This window comes from Anas acuta, chromosome 2, assembly GCF_963932015.1.
Source record: "Anas acuta chromosome 2, bAnaAcu1.1, whole genome shotgun sequence".
NCBI lineage: Eukaryota > Metazoa > Chordata > Aves > Anseriformes > Anatidae > Anas > Anas acuta.
Window position 1 is genome coordinate 18,081,054 of NC_088980.1, and position 22,370 is coordinate 18,103,423.

The 22,370-nt window shown below is 39.3% G+C and overlaps 1 protein-coding gene across 2 annotated transcripts in view; it reads right to left on the minus strand.

Moving 5' to 3' along the window:
- GPR158 (G protein-coupled receptor 158) overlaps positions 1–22,370 on the minus strand; it is a 194,652-nt gene that overhangs the window by 102,756 nt on the left and 69,526 nt on the right. For both annotated transcript variants that reach the window (XM_068673689.1, XM_068673690.1), the window contains exons 3-4: positions 11,232–11,334; positions 4,121–4,338 (exon numbers count right to left, since the gene is read on the minus strand). In XM_068673689.1, coding sequence (XP_068529790.1) covers positions 4,121–4,338; positions 11,232–11,334 — 321 coding nt within the window. The remainder of the gene's footprint in view (positions 1–4,120; positions 4,339–11,231; positions 11,335–22,370) is intronic.

The window sequence follows — 22,370 nt, forward strand, 5'->3', positions numbered from 1 at the left end:
CATCCTTCGTGGTCTATCCTCCTCACTTCCAACAATAAATAGTATGTACTTCCAGAACCAGATGTTTCATTAAAAGCACTGTGACTAAATAACTGAGACAATGGAGAGAACCTTCATGATTCCTGATAAACTCTTTTTGAATTGATTTACACTTTGGGATCCTTATTGTTTTGTGCCAATGAGGGACATAAAGCAACTAAAAATTGTTCATAACATGCAGTTTATTTATTTGTTTTACTGCTTGGGAGATCTGTTGAATTCCTCTTAGTTATAGATTAAGAGGAACACTAGTAATATTTGTTTCCATGTCACCATTTCCCTGCCTTATATGATTTTATACCATATTTGCTACACCGTCTTACTCTGTCATCTCTCAATTACCTACAAGAAGCATAGCTCACCTAGCTCCTTGAGATCATCATTTTTAAGAGCTTTTGTTGGTTGTTCTTGGAAAAAATACCCTCATCCATACGGAATAATCCACCTTCACAGAGATATAAATACATCTGTAGGGACATCATATTCTCACAAAAGTCTACTTCTCTCACTTATTCACAGACCTAGTAGTTCTGTTCTTTATTAAAATTTCTATGAATTACTTAGTGTAATTCATAGACCTGGACCTACTGATCTTTAGCTCTTGTCATCATTACCAGCAGTCTCTATAAATGCAGATGTCACATTTCCTATCTTCCATTCCTCCTCTACTGCTATTAATATAAGCAGTGGCTTACTCCACAGTAAATAATTCAGCAACTTGTTAGAAGAGTTCTTTTGGAAGTCTAAAGAGGACTCTTTAGAGGATCCTTAAGAAGCCTCTCAAGTTCTTTCAGAACTAGCTGACTTTTAGAAGATTGTCATCTGGCTTTGCTGATTTATACCCATTCATTTTGTCAAGATCCTTCAGCCATGAAACCACTGTTATTGATATTTACCAGGTTTCCCTGTAGATCATTATTATTACACCCTAGGTTAGTAATAAAGATCATGTCAGAAACAAAATTGTACCTTCACATTCTGTCAATAACTCTTTGAAAGTAATTGTTGAAAACATCTCTCTTCCCACTGCTATGATCTCCTCTGGGAATGGAGCAGTAGATCTATTACCGACAGTCAACCATTTAGTAACTGGCTTAGACCTAGCATATATTCCACACTGTTGATGAAACCAAGTAGATGAGTGATTTCCAGTAGCTTCCACTATGAGTATCATATCTTGGTCTTAATATGTATAACCACTGTGATCTGAATAGTTCAGATTTTTCTTTTCTAAAATACTTCTGATCTGCACGCTTTTGGAGACCAATCTTGACACCTCCATTGCAATTTGAAGAGTCCTTTTGGACCTTTACTGTTCTTTGTCTCAACTCCTGCAACTCACAAAGTAGCAGGCTGGGTGCCAGGGATGTTTTTTCCCAAGACACTTTTTGTTGCCAGACAAATTTTTCAAGACCTTGGCTTTTTGAAATTAATATTTATCAGGAACATCCAAAAAGTACAAGCACTGAGTAGTGTTCTCTTATGCACATTTCTACCAGAGTGGTAACCTAACCCCACCCAGTTTCCCATTTTAATGAACATGTATTACTAGTCAACTACTACAACAAAATGCCACATATCCACACCTCATTCTTTTCAACACTGGGGTGTTGAATCAGTATTTTTATATTCTGATCACTCTATTTTGCAGTTGTAAAGACTTTGAAGACTATTTCTTAATACCATAGCAGTAAATACTTCTTTCTGTTAAAAAGCTATATTAAAAATTACTTTTTCTAACTATTTGAATATTTTAATGCCATATGTGGGAGGGAACCCCAAAAATGTTCTTCTCTGACACCCACCCAGCACAACAGATATGAGCAGTTTAACACAGTGAAGTTTAATCACATATGGATATACTAATCCAATTGAGGTTTGTTCCACTAACAGTTGGAAATTCTCAAAATCCCGGTATTTTGAATACTTTAATAGGTGCTCTTTAATTTCCATGACTTTTCCCCCTTAGTGGAGAGTAGACAGTTACTGGTTTTCTTCATTCACTCCAATTTTCTGTCATTATCGAATGTAACCAGCAGTTTTCTTATGCAAATACTCATTGTTCTCACTATGTTTGCCCTTCGTAAAGCTTCTCATTTCATGTTAATCATACAAGATCTTTTTCTTTTTAAAATCATGCTGTACCAACAAGATATTGAACATAAAAGGAATGCAGGAAAGAAACTCAGCTGACTGCCATGAAAAGCAATGGAACACCTATTTTTCAGTTTCTGTTTCTTGAAAACATTGATCATAAAGGAAAGGATTGTTAATCTCCATGTGACTTTTTTGTCTCTCTTTCCTTTGTGTTTTCCTTGTGAAATACGCATTTAGAGCAAAGTCAAACTTTCTTCTAAGGTAGCTAAATTATAACTGAATCCATGCTATATCTCAAAGACATCTTTTTTCTTTCTGGGAAAAAAGGAAAAACAAGTTCGGTTTTATGTCTGGTTCTCATGTTCAGATGTCGTAATAAATCTCTCAAGGTAACAGGTAATCTGGAAAAGAATAGATTTATGATTTTTCTATATAAAGATTGGAAAGTTCTTTAGAAACAAGGAAAGGTGTGTATATGCTTCTTGGTTTGCCTTGGTATTAAACGTTCAGATCCTATCTGGTTCTTTACTCATAGCTTACTTTGAAGGAGTGGCTGACTGTCACAAAGTAAAAAGGTACCTGGCATAACTAGCAGGTTTTGTGAAATTCAAGATTTCTCTAGTATGTTTAATAAATATATATATATATATATATATATATATATTTTTTTTTTTAACAGTAGTGAATATGGTATCAAAACACATGTATGTGTTCAATTGCAAGTTTGTTTCTGTAATTTCATTCATATCTGACCTCAAACTATTTATGAACAAGTATAGAAATTTCTTATAAAACCATCAATACTTTATTGAGAAAAAAATCAGGGGAAACTTGCAAGAGCTGGACATGAAGTAAGCTACTCTGCTCACTTTGCAGAACTAGAGAGAAAAGTTTTACTCATGAGGAACACTTCTTTCATCATGATCTATTTTACACAACCATTAAAATCAAGCAACATTACCCTGAGGACTAAAACCTCTCAGAATTGAAATTAAGTTCTTCTGCTAAGTTAACATTAGGCAACTAAACAGATGCCTACAAAATACTTTTCATAATGAAAAACTTTATAAATACAATTAAATCTGTAATTTGAATCATTTGATGCAATTTCATTAAATGCAAAGACTCTGTCAGAAACAGGGAAAAAAAAATAATAATGTTACTGTTCATTCTGTGATTTCCTGCCAGGATATTAAAGTCTTTCAAAATGAGCCACACATTTGTAATACAGACAGTGTAGAATTAGGGAGATTGTGGGATCAAGTGTTCCAAAAACCAAAATGGAAATGCTTATCTAGTTATGGAAAATGGATGAAGCTATTAATTTCAACAATGTAGCATATTGTGTGCACACCTACGTCTTCCAAATGTAGGTAGTGAATATGTGCCAGCTTACATCCTTTTTTTTTTTTTTTTTTTAGTAAATTGGAAGTTTCATAGAATATTCTGTATTTACTGATTTACTGAGCCAACAGTGAAATTGCAAAATTGCATGAGATATTACATGTAAATATATTTTGAATGAGGTAAAAGCAGAAAGTTTATTATCCAGCTAGTGTCTCAAATATATTGAAACCAAACATCCCTCCTAGCAGTGGTAAAACAGCCAGAGATTTTCAAGATCTAGAGTGTATAAATACCCACATATCTTCTTAGGTACCTCCATTATTGGCCTCATTTTCCAAAATGACTTTGAACACAATAGGTTTCCTTGATTTTTACAGACCATCTATAAATGTAAGCAGACTTCACTGGGAGACAACTTGCTCAGCTTTTTTTTGTTGTTGTTTAATTACACAAACAATTTAGGTACCTCCATGCCTACAGGAAAGCATACCTGTATGGAAATCCAATCCTCTACAAAAGAGTTGTGCTCCTTACTTGAGAAGTTGAGTGTTCTCCAGATGAGAAGCTATACACGTAACATAAATGAGTCTCTACTACTCAGTGAGAAGGAAGATTAAAGTAAAACAAGACTGCTTACCTTTGCCTTGCGGAAATGGTAGACTACCAGCATGCTTATGAAGTCCAGCAGCATACAGAGCGTTTGGAATGAGATGATAGCAAGCCGTAAATACTTGTCCTCCTGTGCATAGCAGGGAGTATCATCAGTACAGTACGAACATCCTTCCCTGCAGGGCAGGCAGGTGTAGACTTCCTCCGACAAGTCACCTCCAGAAAAGCGATTATCTGTATCCTTTCCTGAAAGTACCAAGTGGGGCAAGGGAGGGACAACTTTAATTGTACAGTATGCACAGCTCTTACCTACAGAAGCAAAACAGTTCTCTGCTGACTCCTTTTCCTTCCCCATTCTACTCTTTCATTGAAGGATGAAATAGTTTGCCAGGGCTGCTTTTGTCATTTCACTCTCTTTTATCACATTCAGAAAATGCAGACCAATTTAGACATGAGGGAAAGTGAGCTTATTAAATGCTAAATACATTCCCGTTGTATTTAAGAAGGGCTAAATCTGCAGAGGAAATTATTTTAAGGAGACTTCTCAATGGGGGAAAATTATATCAAAGATTTAGGAATAAGGAAACAATTTTACACAGACATATGAAGAGTAGATCCATTAACTACTTAATGTTCACTGTACAAGCTCTGGTCTTATTTAAGGCAGTTCCTCAATTTCATAAAGATGCTATCTAGCAAAATAATTAGCTTCAAAGACAAATATACATATATATATATAAATAAAACCACCTTCTTTGTTCAGCAAACAGTTGCACAATCGCACTATTCTGTGCTCAAATCCAAACCAGCACATTTACATTAAGTATATTTTTCTACAGTTCACATAAACACACTAGAGAACCTCAAAATCCCATTGGCATGTTAATATCTTGTCAACGAAAATCAACTGTCCTTGAGATGACATTTGGCCCACCAAAGTGAACCCACCAAGAGAGCATACAGGAGCATTTTCTGCTTTTCCTGATCCATGAACATTTGCATGTAACCCCCTGCAAGACTGCTTACCCTACAGTCAACTAATGGAAGAAAAGATTGAAAGAAAAGGGGGAAAAACAGAATAATGTTAAGTAAATAAAAAGGCAAGCTGAATTTGCGTAAAGTTATTAAGCAAGGAAAGTTGTAAATCTTGCATTATCTGGTCTAAATTCAAGAGACAGTGTAATTTGGTAATGTTGCACATATGCATGTTGGTGTATGAAACTTCTTCAGACTTTTAGGTTGAAACATTAGAAACAGAAGGTTATCTACAAGGATAATTACTTCTTCCTTTCTCAAATGTATGCATGAATGTGCAGGAACATGTCTGTTGATGGGCAAAATCTAGGAAAGGGACAAACCATTCATACATGCAAATAAATAAACATTTGGTGTGCTGTTCCAGCAGCCCTCTACTCCTCACCTTCAGTGAAAGGTGATTCTCTCTCACATCCCATGGTGAGAACAGGCTGCATTTTTCATGAAAATTGTGGATTTCTCTTTGGGGCTTTATTCTAAACAAAGATGTTGGAAACCTGAATATAGCAGAGAAGTGCTGACTCATGCCAGATTTCCTCATACACCAAGAGACGGTAAGAATAGATGTAGTGTCTTTTTGACCCAGATTATGGGAGGTAAGAACGGAAATGTTGGAAAATAACTATGCTTGGGCATCCTATGAAAGTGGAGAACCTCTAAGAAACATTGATCTTGAAGACATCCTTGGACTAAAACTTTTTGTCAGACTGAACACCCATGGACCTCTACCCATTATCACTTCAAAAGCTTTGCCAGAGCCCATCTTCTCTGCATCTAACGTTACATCTTTATTTTCTCAGTTAACATATACAGAAACAGAGCCACACTGTCCTCTGTCAAAGACAGAAGCGACTGTCTTGTACATCCCATCTCAGTAGCCAAATCAAGAATGCACTATCTACTGCTTGAGTTTTCAGCTTCATTTCCATTTGTGCTCATATAAACCTGCTTTTCCACCACCACCTGTTCCTCTGTCATTTCCATAAGGAGTCACCTGTCAATTAGTCCATTTCCTAGAAGATTATTTAATCTCTTAAAACCTCACATTTCTAAGTCACATATGCACCACTCTTTGGTAAACTGTTATTGTGGTAACTATCTAAAATAAAATATTATCAGGGTAAAAATTTAAACACTGAAAAAAATGTAAGTTAAAAACTAAAGTTAGGAGATTACTTAAGTCACATATGTCTTGAAAATGTTGCATGGTCCAAAACTTGATATTGTTCAACCCTGAAAGGTGCTGCAAATACATTCAAATCTATTTTATCAAGTATTTTCTTATCAGAAGTTTATTCACAGAAGCTTATTCTTTCTGCACAGAAGTTTATTCATGTGAATGCTCAGCATGTACTATGGGGATAATTGCTGACAAACAGCTGCATGTTATAGTAAATATCCCAAGGCTATGACTTCATAATGCAACAGCAAACCTTTGCTTAGGTATTTCTGGTGTAATGATTTCTGCAGTGTATGAAGGAAGATCATCAATATGCATCTCCTGCGCTGCCAGCTATGACTGATTATCTGGTGAACGTCTTTTGACTCTTCAATGATTCTTCATTATGGCTTATATAAGAAAGATTTTAAAAAAAAAAAAAATGATCTACTTGAAATTTTATACAATGTGATAAGAAATTATTTACAATCTCCACTTTTTATTTCTCCTTACTAAAAAGAAAATACTTTTCAGACCCTCTAAAAGAAGCTCTTGGCAAATGACCGACCATTGTATTAACCACCGACTGGGAGCTTGTTTGGAGAGGGAGTCCAAGTCCACCCACACCCCTGCCCTAGTTCTCTGTCCCAAGGCACTGTCAGACATTGCATAGTCGAACCACTCTGCCTTTTATGTCTGGCACCATCCCTTCACCAAAGTCAATATAACATCACCTCAAGCCATAGACAGCCCAAGCTAAGCGTGATGTGACTGCCTCATACAGCACTGCCAGGCCAAGACTGCACCGTGCTGTGCCTACCCCTGTTTCAGCTGCTCTTTTAGGCCTCCTCCAGTGAAGAAAATCACTTTTTCCTCCCTAAAAGATGGCCAAATATTTTGAACACTGGTACAATAGACAGACATAAGCCAATTCTTCTCCCTGTAAGGCAGCAGTAGTTTTAGCGCTGACATAAGTGAGACTGCATTGAACGCTGAAAGACTTTGTGCCACTGTAAGACCTGAGGATGAGGAAGATATATACAAGTACCTCCCCTGAGAAAAAAAAAAAATACTAATAATGCAGTAACAAAAAAAGAAAAGCATAAAATGGACAGAGAAAAGAAATAATCGGTGGGAAAACAGGAATAGGGGCACAAACTAATATGAAATGTAATAAAAACAATGCCTGAGTACTATATTTTTCCTAGTTCTTCTCTCTTCTATCCCAGTCTTCCTTTTCTGTCAGATCGATAAGCACAAAGAGCACGGAGCATGCTGAGCAGTGAGCAGGACAAAAGAAAGATTCTGCTGCTGTTTTCTAATAATATGGATTAGGAACGACGTTAGAGTGATGCTGCAGTAACTTAAGCAGCATGTGTGAGTGGAACTGGATCTGGTAGCATCTCAAAGTTGCAGCAAGCCATGGTCATAATCCTCACCCTGGAAATGTATCCCTGAAGTCAGCAAGAGATTCCATACACACAAAGATGTGCACAAGTAAGTCCTGTTGAAGAATCAGAGATAAGGGGCAGGCTTAAAGAAGATAAGTTCTAGTTGAACTGGAAATCCCTCCTGGGACTTGGGGTCATTGCACTGGCAGAGACATTCCAGTCTCATATCCAGACACAAGAGGTGTACCAGTACCTTTTTGCACAGGGCAGGTTCCACATCCAAACAGCAAGAGCTGAGGGGAATCTCTGCAATTCATTGTCAATGTATTGTTAAAGAATGCAATTTTAGGTTGAACAAATGACAGCTGTTTTATTAAGGATTTTCTAATGCATATCTGATTAACCTGTGAGGCAAAGAACATAAGTTCACAGTGCTTCCTAAAAGCGAACTATTAGGAAGTGCATAACCAGGTATTCAAGCACTTGCAAGTTAAAGCAACTTGCATACCTGAAATAGGTCTTTTTCTAAAATCAGTTTCTGCTGAGATTACTTGAGTCACAAATCCTATGTGACTGTGGCCTGGCAATTTTGCGTGGTCATAATTTGTATATTCATTACTTCTGCAAAGTTCAATCTTGAAAGCTGATCAAAAGAGACACTGGAAATATATGTCAACGACTGTGCTCTGTTAGTACCAAGAGTCCACGTTAAACAATTCAGCAAAAAAAGAATTATTTTACATGTTTTGGCACTGTCAGTTCTGAAGAACAAACCCAGCCTTGGGACAGCTCACCTTCCTGGCTTCCCCATCGGTATGAGAATGGCCCAAATTTCCCTGTCCCATCTAGAATCTGCAACACAAGCTGCACAACCTCCCTGCGAGCAGCCACACTGGACTGCTCTAAGTCAGAAAAACAGAAACTTTCCTACTGAGGACATTGTTTATGCAACATTGCATCTCAGCATTAGGTCTCCAGCTGACTTTGCAGAGGAGGTAGATAAGCAATCTTTTAAGCCTGCCCACTGAGCAAACTGCGTAGAGACTCAAACATCCCTGCAAAGCCATTTATAAAGCTATCTTTCAGTCTCAACTTGAACGTTCATCTGGACCTAAAGCAAAACCTTGCCCATGCTTAAAACATTGTTACTTCAGGCTCAATGTGCGATTAATATGCAATAAACTTACTTTGCTGTGGTGCAGAATCCAAATATCATTAAGAATTACCATCATTTCAAGATACAACCCTGAATTCAAATTTCCAATCAACATAAGTACAAAACTGGTCATTTTTAACTTATCTACCTACTTAGATCTTATCTTGAGACCTGCAAATCTTTTTCTGCCTCTTGATTTTTTTTCTCTAGGAATACTTTCTAAGCCATTAACATTTCTATACAGTTTCCTCTCTCTTTTCATCACACCTCACCAACCTATCTCCACAAAGAGATCATCAGGTCAGACAGTTTCTGTCAAAACTTGCAGGAATCATGTCTAGAATCCATGTATTAGTATCGTATTGAACCTTCAAATACACACTACAGCCATTTTAACCTTGTTGTCTTTTCTAGTTTTGTTTTTACAGAATGCAGTTGGGTGACAGGGCTAAGCTCCTTTGAACCAGTGTTTTTTCTTCAATTATTTCAGTCACTTCCAGTCTCCCACTAGCACATTTTGAAGTCATCTCTAGAGGCTGGCAAATTGAGCTGCATCTAGATGAATTAAAAGCAGTTCTTTATTAATGACTTTTTCTAACCTCACGCTTATGTTAGCTCACAGTAACACATGGCCAGATCGGAGAGGCCACAGATCATTTAATTCCACCCCCTTAAATATCAGTATATACAAACTCTTTCATGGGAAAATTTCACTGTATTTTAGCTATTTAGAAGCAAAACATCCAATATAAGTTAGTCATGTAGGCTCCTCCTTCTGTCGTACACGGAGAGAAAAAAAAAAGAAAAAAAGACTGTTTGCCTAAAGAGTTACTTCTCTCATCTAAAGACAAGTTTCCAAAGCAGCGGGATTACCCTCCAGGGGAGCCATGCTCTCCCTACTGACTACAGTGTAAACCTAGATGACTAATATCTGCCACACATCTGCACTTTAGACAGCTGTTATAAGATAAAAATGTATCTTGTCCCTGATGATCACTGTTGTTAATGTCTCTAGCCACATTGTTTTTCTGTGGTCTATGTCATTTGGTATGATAAAAAACTATGAATGTTTTGTTGTTGTTGTTGTTTGTTTGTTTTTCCATATGCTCATTCAAAGAGTTAAATCCCAACTCCATCATAACTCACTGCACTGCAGGAGCAACCAAGCATCATCCTTTTTCTATTAAAAGATTCATAGAGAGCCCAGAGAAAAAGCACTATCACAAGGCTGCCTTCTACAACACTCCACAACATGAAAAGGGAAGGGAAACAAACACTTACCATGTAAGTTTTTAAACAAACACTGTGCTATTTATGCTTACATATATTTACAGGAGATATAACATAGGCCAAGTTAGGGGTGAGATGCTTTGGCCAATCTATACCCGAAACAGACCAAATCAATAAAAATGGGCCATCCCATGACACACGTTAAATGAATAAATCTCTGGAACTTGGGGCTGCAAATTAACAGGGAATATCCGTTATCAAACAAACAGGAATATCTATTAAAAGCGCTACCCGCCTTTCGCCCAGAAACCCCGTCACTTTTAACATAGGGAAGCAGAGCTTGTGAGTAACTAATCTGGGAAGGAATTTAGAAGCTTTATTTCCAGATCTGGAGTTAACACCAAACAGTGTATTTAACCCAGTTCTCAGGTACACTGTACCATGGGGCCAAGGAGCTGGGGATGGGATTCACTAGCAAAGTCTGCACAGAGATCACACGTTGGTCATATGATAAAAGTAACAGACACCACCTTTGGAGATGTTCGTTCTTGTATTTTTCTTGCTGTATATCAACTGAATTCTGTTTCCCTACTTCCTTTAACTCTCTGTAAGTACCACACAGCATGCTTTCTTGCAAAGCGTAGGCTATATGTCATCCATAGCATACTGCCAACCAGACTCAGACCTCATCCACCTCTATTAGCCTGTTTGTAAGAATGAGAGCTTTGACATGCTCCTTTGGATTCTCCTTTGAAAATCAATTAAAATTAAAACAATAAAGCACACACAAAGCCAGAGGCTAGGACATTCCAGTTTGAACTAACAACAGAGACAATTATTAGATTAAATTCCTCAATACTTGTGCTTGAACACAGATGTCAGAAGTCTTTATTTCCCTATAGCAAGACTTCTTTTCATATTTTTAAATTTATTTACAAATCAAGTGTTCTTAAAGTGGATATTTTTTACAGGATCCTCAAGTGTATCACAAATGGCAAACCAAAGGGACAGAACTCCTTAAATCATTACATAATCTGAGAGTTGCAAACCACTGGGATTTCACTGTATAACCCTGACTAGGATAAAAAGGAGCTCTGCATTATTAATGATCTCTGTTTCCTTTCTTTCTTTCTTTTTCTTTTCCTAAGACTCAAGCAAAGACACTTACTCTGAAAGCTGTTCACTGAAAAGATGTTGGGATGATAGAATCCAGTCTTGCAAATACATTTGTAGGCTCCAAGCACAAATCCAAGGCCTTTAATTGGCATGCACTGTGAGAAAGGAAAAAAAAAGAAAAGTAATGCAGATGACTATACAACCATATACTGAGATATACATTGAAGCATAAGTAAAACATTACAAGATCCTGTGAGCAGGCTTCTAAGAATGAGCAAGCACCCCTTCCAGTCTGACAATATTTATTTTCTCAGGGACTCTTCCCATAGCCATATTTCACTCCAACTTGTTGGTTTTGTTTGTGTTTTTTTTTTTTTTTTTTTTTTCATTACTATTGAACAGTACAGTTACAAACAAACCTGTCCCATGACAAACCAGCCAACTGGAAAATTTGAGATTTGTCCCTGCGAGGTGTCCCCAGTTGCCAGGCTCCGTCCACACCGCATCTTGAGCATGGCCCTGAACCTGAGCCCACGCCCCAGATCCCACTTCTACCACATGTTGCTTAAGTCCAACATAAAGACCACTACAACAAATTTATGATGGTGATAGAACATCTACTGTCAGACCACTTCTGTACAAGAAATAGGCTGTGGCCAGCACAGAGGAAAGATATAGTTTGGCAATGTGAAGGCAGAAACACTGGTAAATTAATTTTCCCAGTAATGTTTATTTCACTTTACCACATCAAATTAGACTGCCATCCTAAATGCCTTTCCCGTCAGCATAGGTATTAGTATATAGATACTGTACCAATACAGGTACCGTAACGATATGCCTCTGTGAATAAGAACTAGACAATCATATTTCCTCAGTGGGCAACAGAGTGATTTAACTAAAATATCCTCTGCCCTCTCAATTCCTTAAGTGTATGCTGCTGTATGCTTGTTTGCTGCTGTCCGTGGCTTCAGAATAAGTGTAAATCTCTGCCTGCCTGTGGCTGGGAGGAAGATGCAGGGGACAGGGCTAAGTAAATAAGACACAGGTTTTAAAAATCAAATGCAAACCATGAGAGGACAGTCCACACTGACATTTAATAAAAACTCCAGCATTCATCTCAAATTTCAGTTTTGTGACATAATCCCTCCTGATACTAGGAAAACCACTTTGCTTCTCATGCCCTCAGGTGGGCAGAGCAGTCTTTTCTCATTTGTGTGTGTGTGCAGTGCCAAGCTCAGCACCTCAGTGCAGGCCAGCAGGTGCTACTGGAAAGCAACAATAAGAAGGAAACCAGCATGCAAGAAAACTGAAAATTCATTCAGCCTTTACGTAAACTTGAGAGGAGGAAAGAGAGAAAAAAAAAAAAAAAAGAGAAGGCGCAAATAATTTTTCTTCTCACTTCATCTTCCGCAGGAATGTGACTGTTGACAAGGTGGAGGACAGGAGACCTCAAAGTGAGATGAATGTGTAAGTCCAATGACAGCAAAACCTCTTCAGCCATGAACAAAAAAGCTGCTAAAGAAGGAAAAGAATGTGCAAATTCCATCATCTCCAGCCCCTTTCAGTCATCGTGCTTCAGAAACATATTTCAAGGGAAAATTCTGTTGTGGTTTTCTGGCTTTTTTCTTTGTAAGATGAATGCACATGCTGCTAAAGATAACACATTTGCTTTTGGAAGCCAAGGAAGAAAAGAGCTAGCTTCAACTGAATCCTTCAAATACCACAGCACCCATAGGACCACATCAATAATCTGCTCTCACTGCAGAAATTCTTCATATAAAAATGTGGCACAGCCTCGTGAATCTGCTCTGCATTAAAATAAATGTGTTACCGATCACACACATCCAGTAATCACACCAACAGAAGTTCATAACCTTTTATTGTTTCTGACCAGCCAACAACCTAAAAATGAACAGAGGATTTCAAACACCGCTGTCTTCCTTTGGTGTAAGATATTACCCGTGTTTCTTGTCTTTGGCAGCTGTAATGTACGACATAAGAACCATCACTCAAATTCTATTTCTTGCAGTCCATAAAATCCCATGCAAAGGTATAAAAAGGATCAGTCTGGAGAAAGGAAAGGAGGAGGGAAAGCAAGCCTGGATCCCTCCAGAAAGCAGATACAGTTTCAAACTGTGAAATTGCAGCGTGCTCAGAGATTACCAACATTTCATGGAAAGAGAACTATTTAAAATCTTTTTTCTCTCTTTTTTTTTTTTTTTTCTTTTTTTTTTTTTAAAGAAATTTCAGCAGTGAAGCACGAAGAACGCAAAATACCATGTGGCCAAATAAATAGGAACTATTCCTAGAATGAAGAAATTCCTCTCTTCTTGAAAATATTTTACAAGTTACTCCTGTATCAACCAGCAGGGGCAAATGTGACGGAGATCATGGTCTTCCTAAGGTTCTGCAGCACATACAGCCCAGCCGGCTCCACCTTGACAGAACAGCAAGATTATTTAATGTAACTGGGAATAGGACTGCATTTCAGACAGCTCCTGTGTTGCTCCTGGGTGCTGGTCACCAGGAGCATGGGGACTGAGCAGCTCGCAACAGACTTTGTAGATGGTGCCAGTAAGATTAATCTGCTGCTAGGTCACACAAGATTTGATCCATATAGAACTTAGCAGTGGAAAAAAGCAAGCCTGAAAAATACCTACCTCTGCATAAGCAAAAAAGGGAAGAATAAAGCTGACCTGGTTTCAGATTTTATCATGAATGAGAAAGCAAAGCTGTGGGACTAAAACCACCGTATTTCTGAGTACTGTTTGCTCATCAGTGGTCATCAGCTTTTAAAAATTGTGCCTAATTTAATTCCGTCTCTTCTGCACACAACATCAAGTGCCTAGGCAAACAGTTAAAGATGTAGAATCACAGAATCGTCTAGGTTGGAAGAGACCTCCAAGATCACCAAGTCCTACCTCTGACCTAACACAAACAGTCCCCACTAAACCATATCCCTAAGCTCTACATCTAAACATCTTTTAAACACTTTAGGGATGGTGACTCCACCACTTCCCTGGGCAGCCCATTCCAATGTCTAACAACCCTTTTGGTAAAGAAGTTCTTCCTAATATCCAACCTAAACCTCCCCTGATGCGACTTTAGCCCATTCCCCCTCGTCCTGTCACCAAGCACATGGGAGAACAGGCCAACCCCCACCTCGCTACAGCCTCCTTTAAGGTATCTGTAGAGTGTGATAAGGTCGCCCCTGAGCCTCCTCTTCTCCAGGCTGAACAAGCCCAGCTCCTTCAGCCGCTCCTCGTAGGACTTGTTCTCCAGGCCCCTCACCAGCTTCATTGCCCTTCTCTGGACTCATGTAGGATAGCTACAGTGAGCTTTCCCCTGATACTCCTTTCAGGACATCCTCCCATAATTGGCACTCGCATTGCTTTAACTTCCAGCCATTAGTTCTTATAGATTGCTTGGTTACAATTTACAGCAGCTTCATAACCTTTGCTAAAAAAAAAAAGAGTTACAGTTGTCTATTCCAGCTGTCTGTTCCCAGGTTCGCAAGATTTTCTTTTCAGCTTTATAATATTTGTATAAGAAAATGATTCCTAAGTTTAACATACTATGCTTTTAAATTATAGTCAGCTCAAAGAGTAAGATATTGATTATGTACCTTGAAATTATTTTATAAATAAATATAAGTGGGTCCTGAATCAACACAGATGCACCATCTAAGCCAGCAGAAAGAGGTTGTATTGGTTTAATTTTTCTGCTGATTGTTGTAAATGACAAAGTTGGAGAAATCTAGCATGATAAAGAATATATTTGTTTGGAAAGAAAATTGATTCTTAGCATAAACCGTGCAATTGCTTTGGAAGTCTAAGCCAAATCTTCTGGCATAAAAGAGGCAAAGCCATTCATCCAATCTGACTGGACAGAAATCAAGTGACAAAGTATTCAGCAGATGCACAAAGCAGACATCACATCCATGCAAGAAAATAGAAGTGGAAATGACAGCAAAAAAAAAAAAAAAAAAAAAAAATAGCTTAAAAGAAAGTGTGTGGCATCATGTGCTATATCTAATTTAGAAACTTATATGAACCACCAAACAAATGTAGTCTGTGACATTCTCAACCTGAAGGATAAAACCAGTCATTTTAGAATTACAAAAATTAAAAATTAAAAGAAGACTAAAAATAGAGCCAGCCTTGGCTTGGGTGCTTCAAATTTTTCAAAGCACATGAGCAGCTTTTTCTGCATGCACAGAGTGATGAGGATGTCTGCCTTGGGTAAAGTCAACTCCTTGTTCAAAGGTTGGAGTAAGAGTAAATACATGATGGATAAAATTTAACAGAAACAGCACACATAAACACATTTCATCACTGTGGTTTGTGGCAGCACGTGTAAATTCTAGAAAATACTCTGTATGTAGAGGTCAATTTGGGTCTGGCATATAAGAGCTGCTGAAGCAGAGGGGTGTCCCACGAGACCCCAGGAGCTCCTTTCCCATCCTGTTTGCCATGTGTCAGGCACGCTCATGCAGGAAAATAAATGAAAGAAGATAAAAGAGTAAAAATCCATCTGCTGAAGTCAATGACAGTTTTGTCATTGAAAAGGCTTTACCTATTACATTCTCTCACTTCATTTATCTGCCAAGAGCAGGGTTGCGTTTTGAAATGTGTTTGCAGCCTCCTCTGAAGCGCACAGCATCCTTGCACCCCAGGGCCTTGTGCACACACCTGGGAGCTGGCAGCTTGCCTCCAGGCAGCTAAGGCTTCAGCCTGCTAACAACGCTATTCACAAGGTTTTTCTCTTCAGATACACCATTTCGCTTCAAAAGGGAATGGCAGGGCTGGGCACTCCGTAACCTATATACCAGGGTTACCTGGTAGGCTCCCATAACTTTTTCTCCTCAATGACACTGAATTGTTACATCCCGAGTCAGACAAAGCACAGCAACAGCTGATCTGATTCAGCTTAAAACAAAGTTAGGAGTCAGGAAAATATCTCTCTCAGGTGAGTAACCAATGGCATGAAGCTTTGCTAAAAACTCCACTCTGCATTTTAATGCAATTTCTCATTATTCTGATTTTGTTCAGCCATGGGACCAGAGTGAGCAGTGATAATGAGGAGTCTCAGCTCGTTCATATAAATAATTATAATCTACATGTGACCATTAAAGCTATAATGCCTGATTTTTGTGTTAATCTTAGCTATGTGTCAAAACAGTCATAAAATGGAAGAAGCTACTCATGTTACCTTTTTTTATTAGGACACTTTGGCTACTACCTACAAGAACCCCCGCCCTAAGGAATGGCCCTATTTGGGCTCTGACCATTACTCCCAAGATGCCAATGCTAACAGCAAATAACTGGCCAAATGTAACGAAAGGTGCTAGTGGAAATGGTAGAAATGGCACATTTTGCAAAGAGAAATATATTTTATAATATAGATGATATTACAAATCATGGTACTTGCTTAGAAGAGGGTGAGAAGGGAAAACGGTGAGCACAGCAGTGCTTGAAAGCAGGTTACCTGCAGGGGGAGGGGGCTAAGCATCAGAAAACTCATCTGCAGCATTCGTCATACATATGGGGAACCCAACCTCAGCCTGCAAATGATGCTTTCCACAGTCCAGATCACAAATGCACAATTACAGCCATTTTCAGAAGATGTGTAGTTTATACACTCAAAGGCTCTGAAGCAATGACAGTGTTTAAGGCGGATTTTTCATTAGTGCTGAAAACAACTGCGCAGGCAACAGTCAGGCTACTTTTAGGGGGAAAAATATCTCTTTATGTAACAGATTGTAATTGCCATTGGTAACCTGAATATCATTTATATCAAACATATCAAACTTTGCTTCTGATGGATACGCTATACAATAAAATTACCATTTTTTCCTCTCCTAGAAAACTAACCTGCAATTACAAGGGAACCTGTTAACAGACACCATAGGGACTGATAATTGTATAGCCATTAAATAATGCAGCCTGATTACCTTGGAGACATTTTCTCAGGGCCAGGTTTCATTCATATTGCGGATAAATTAAGGCATTTTTACTGGTAGCATGGGTTAAACAGAACTAAGAGAAAAGTCTAATTTGCTTCCTTATGGTCTTACCTGCATTAAAGAGAATTATCTTAATACTGAATCTCTTCCCAGACTTTTTTCCCATTGTTAGGATAATTTCATATTTTATACATAAGCACTACTGGAAATGCCAAACATCATCTGCAGAAGACCTTCCAGAAGCTGTCAAGGAATACACCAAAATACACACAGGTCCTTCGCCTCTGGACATCTCATCCTGCCAACTGCTTTTGCATTCATCTGTGACTTGGCAGGAAACATCACAAAAGTTTGCTTGGGAGACGGGCCACACAGTAACACCGGGGAGTAAGAGAGCTTGCCAAATTCTGCAAGAATGTGAGGCATTTCCAAAACCCTTTGGTGGAGGAGCAGCTGGACCTGCTTCTGATTCCCATGCAGGGTGGACCAGAGCTGTCTCTCACCTATTCATGTTTTCCTAAATTATTAACAAACTAGCACTATTTTGCAAAATCTCCCCTTCTATTACCTCTACAACAATAAAAATGACTTTCATTATGAAATCCATTTTGCACATTCAAAGCCTCGTTAAAAATATTTCTTTACAATTTTAAGAACAGCCATTCATATTCTTTTATAAAGGCTGATAAGAAGCACTAGAGTAGTCCATCCAGGCTAGTAACCCACCATGAGAATTGGGCAGTTTTAGCAAAGAAAGCTCAATCAGAATAGGAAAGAGTAATAGAGGGTCCACTGGAATTGTACTGATCAACTCACAGGACTGAACATGTCCATCTACAAGATGTTCGTCTGAACATCTTGTAGACTGCTCAATTCTTTTTTTTTTTTTTTTAAGAGTTCATCTCTTAAAATTCCACCAGTGTGGACAGCCTGCTGGCCCTGCTTTTTGGAAAGGAGAAACATTTCTTACAGTTCATCCAAAAGCTACTAAATAGCTGCTACAATAAATCATTAATTTAGGTGCTTAATTCAGACAGAGGAATAAAATGGTGGAAAATAGTACACAGTGTTTTAATAAGTTAACATGGACAACGTTACTGATCCAACACTTTCCAGCCAGCTGCTACATCTGTCCCTTCTATTGCAATTCCCTGCAACCACTATAGCAATCGTTTCTTGACTCTAAACATTATTTTTAGGCTGCTTCTACACACTAGCAAGACATATGTGATCATACTGGCAAGGTGTGGAACAGTTGTGTGTGTTTTCCCCATCCACAATAATTTATTGAACCTACTGGCCGACTGCAAGCAGCGTGGTAGGGGGGAGAGACTTCCTCAGTTCCCACAAGCTTCAGTAGAGTGACATCCTGGTAGAGAAGAGCTAACTTACCCTTGTCCCTTCTAAGGGAAGAGCTACATCAAGAGGACATGTTTTATGAAACACTAGAGAATGTCCTTACCAATGCCACAGGCACAGGAAAAGGTTTGGCTGCCACTGGTGCCCCTAGACATCAATTAACAGCAGAAAATGCATTAGAAAAGCAGGCTACAATAACCTGATGCACCACTTCTTTGGCATTCTGTCCATCTTTAGGTAACTAAGAAGCTGGCTCCTTTTTCCAGAGGGTTTTACCGCTCAAGACTGCCAGGAGTTTTGAGATGAGTCCAGCTATGTGGAGTTGATAAAGGATGCTCCTCTCATCACAAGATCACTTCTTCCTGAAATTCTACTTCGGTGTTCTTTGTGCAACCTGACCAAGAAGGTGGCTTTGGAAAGGATCCGAATTTTAATATCTTTGCTCAAATTTGCATTATTCTTTCCTTTATATTAGTGCCACATTACACAGCAGTTGAAGGAAAACAGCCACCTCACTGACTGATAAATGAAGACACAGCATTATTTTTCACAAAACAGTCTGCCACTGTCTGCTACAGTCTTTCTGTTTGCTTGGTGGCCACTGGTAGAAGAAAACTCCCAGCTAGGTTCTGCCTCTATTGCCTCTATAGTTTGACAATGAGTCACCTCACCAAGATAGTTAATTTTGCTTACAGGATAGTATCAGGATTTGAATATTTTTACTTGTCAAACAATATTTTCCAATGTTACAGCCAGGTTTTACATCCTCAATATTGGGATGTCTCTCAGAACTGAAGTTAAGAGCAATTTAACCTGTGACCTGAGCTTAGATAACTACAAATTCTTCTTGACTACTTTCAATCTCACCACCAGGCTTCCTTCACGGTTTCGCATACTAAAGGAAACGATTTCATGACAAAGTCATCATTCCTCTTCTTGCCCAAGAGCCATGCATACCATGGGCTGACAGACTGCTGTTGAAGTCCCATCACAAGTCAGTAGCAACACTTCATTACTGCTGTCAGAAAAACTTCCTCTTGAACTCTCAGCACTCAACAGCACCTGCTCCACTTTGATCTCCCCAGGTTAGTGCAGCATCATTGAAGAATTGATGCTGAGTGAGCGCTCATTACAAAGCACAAGTCCTGCAGAGGTGCTGCGTGCCCCACTGTCACAATGAAAATCCAGCACCCGGTATTTGCCAGCTTTACCTGGCTCACTCAGCCTTTTCTTTAACACTAGGCAAGCTTAAAGGGTTTAAAAAACACCTGAGAAGGACTTGCAGTCATACCTTTCGGTAACAAACAGAAGCAAAAGTTGATAACTAACACCACAGGCTAGCCTTGCTGGGGCCCTGTGTCAGTGCTATGCCAGGGGCCTCTAAGGAGCAGCCCAGACACATGAGCATGCCACGGTGTCATAAAATCTTGGTAGCAGCCCCCTCCGCAGAGACCTCCAAGCAGGGCAGCTTTCTTTTGCAAAAATCTTCAGTATTAACTAATCTTTACAATAGAAATGTCCACATTTAGTCAGTCCTCCGAGATGTACAGCAATACACATGCCAAAATACAAGATGAATTCAAAAATAAGCTGGAAGGATGAAATACATATAGCTCTAACCGTTTCACTACTCCGCTTTCCCCCAGTTCAGTGATGCACCATTTTTGAGTCAAGGTCCCAGACTGGCTGGTGGCTTCACCAGTTCTGAAATGAGTTAACCCAATGGCAGATGGCAACACCACAGGGATAGGAGAGAGATGCCTCCTCTTCTCCGGAAGAGACAAGCCAGGTGTCCTCAGCCTGTCCTCACAGGACCCCTTCCAGCCCTTTTACCAGTTTTGTTGCCCTCCTCTGGACACTCTCAAATACCTTAACATCCTTTTGTTATTGTGGAGACCAGAACCAGATACAAAATTCAAGGTGAGGCCATATCAGTGCTAAATACAACAGGAGAATCACCTCTTTTGTCAGGCTGGCCATGCTGTCTTAACTGTACCCCAAAATGGGGCTTGCCCTCCTGACTGCCAAGGCACACTGCTGGCTCGTGCTGAGCCTGCTGCCAACCAGCACCCCCAAGTCCTTCTGCTGAGCTGCTCCTACTCACTGCCCAGTCTGTGCCTGGGTCTGGCATTGCTCCATGTGAGGTGCAGAACCTGGCATTTGCTGTGGTTGAACTTCACACCGTTGCTGATGACCCGGTGCTCCAAGATCCTTCTGCAAGATCTCTCGTCCTAAGCCTGTCAGTGTTCAAGAGGCATTTGGATAATGCCCTCAGTAACGTGCTTTAACTCTTGGTTAGCCATGAGGTGGTCAGGCAGTTGGACTCAATGATTTTTGTAGGTCCCTTCCAACAGAACTATTCTATTCTAACCGACCCTATCCTATTCCGTGCTATCCTATTCCATCCTATCCTATCCTATTCCATCCTAGATTCCAGCTTGCAGCATGAAACCGAAGCAAAGCATCAAACAATCTCTGGAACCAGGAACTCTGCAACTTCACATTCCTTTTCACTCCTGGCAGGGTTACTATGAATAACGCTATTTGAAAAAGCATGCGAGTGCAAATTTGGAAGCCAATTTCCCAGGGATCATTAAGAACGTCAGAAAATTCAGCAAGTTTATCTGCATTGTAATTACTTCTTTCTCAAGTACTTGCAAGTGGCAGCAAGGTAACGCTGAAACACATGAATCAAAGTAGCCTCTAGGCAGTAAGAGGCATGTATCACCCACCCATTCTATTTAATGAATCTGAATGAAAACAGGGACTCATGAATAACAAGTAACACGGTATATCCGCTGGAGAGGACACAAGCTGGAGTTTTCCCTCTATTATTCAGCAGCTGCCAGAAGCTGGTTCACAAAGCATGATGGACTGGATCTCTTCTGACATCGTTAAAATTAAAAAGGAAATTGTTTTCTATTATTAATTATGGAAGCGTAACGCTTGTTCTCAGAGCTCCCAGAAATGGTGAAACAGCATCTGGTAGCAGCATACCGTAGATGTATAAACCTCAGCAGACGATAAGATGCTTGGAAGAGTTTGCCTCAGACTCAACTAAATGTCAAGTTTATTCTTCATCTGCAAAGCAAGCCCCTTTTACTGAAAGCCACTACAGAAATAGCACCAAAGGCCTGCCAGCCTTAATGGGACACACACTTGCACACACAAAAGCCCACCCTTGCTCTGCATCATCTCACTTTTTCAGTCTCATTTTGAAATCACTTGAAGAGTCTGCAGCACAGTCATCAATTCTCTTGAGTGGATAAACTCCCTGAGACCAGGGAAGTTAAAACCAGGACAGATGAAGGCAGAATCAGGCTCAGTCCCAAATTCACATATTTTAGTTGGTAACACATGGATATTATAAAGGTGACAATGGAAAAAGAAACAACCTTCAGATTAAGAAATAAACGTTTGGTTAATAATTTCACTAGTCTGCAGCTAGTGGAATCAGATTTTCTTTCATATTAAAAATAAATAATGTGCGTACTTTTTTTCTAGGCAAACAATTCCAGAAGAATGATGACATTATAGCACACGTGGCTTTACATTTCGTGTTATCACGGTCCCCTCTCTGTCCTTTCTACCCTTGTTCTGTTGCAAAGCACCACGTCACCAAGGAAGTGAGACTTGTGACTCACCTCCCCAGAAAAGTCTCTCACATCTCCCCCAGGAACAAGGGCTCTCCATTCAGCTCACTCCCAGCAGAGAAGCTTCATTCACAACACTCAAGAAGCAAGAGAAATCTAGGCACCAGCCTATTTAGTAGCCAAGGCAGTCTCTTCAAATACATCAACCAGTACTTTTCCTAATCTAACAGCACAGATTGGGTCTTCCAAATTTCTGCTCTGGGACTCCTAAAAC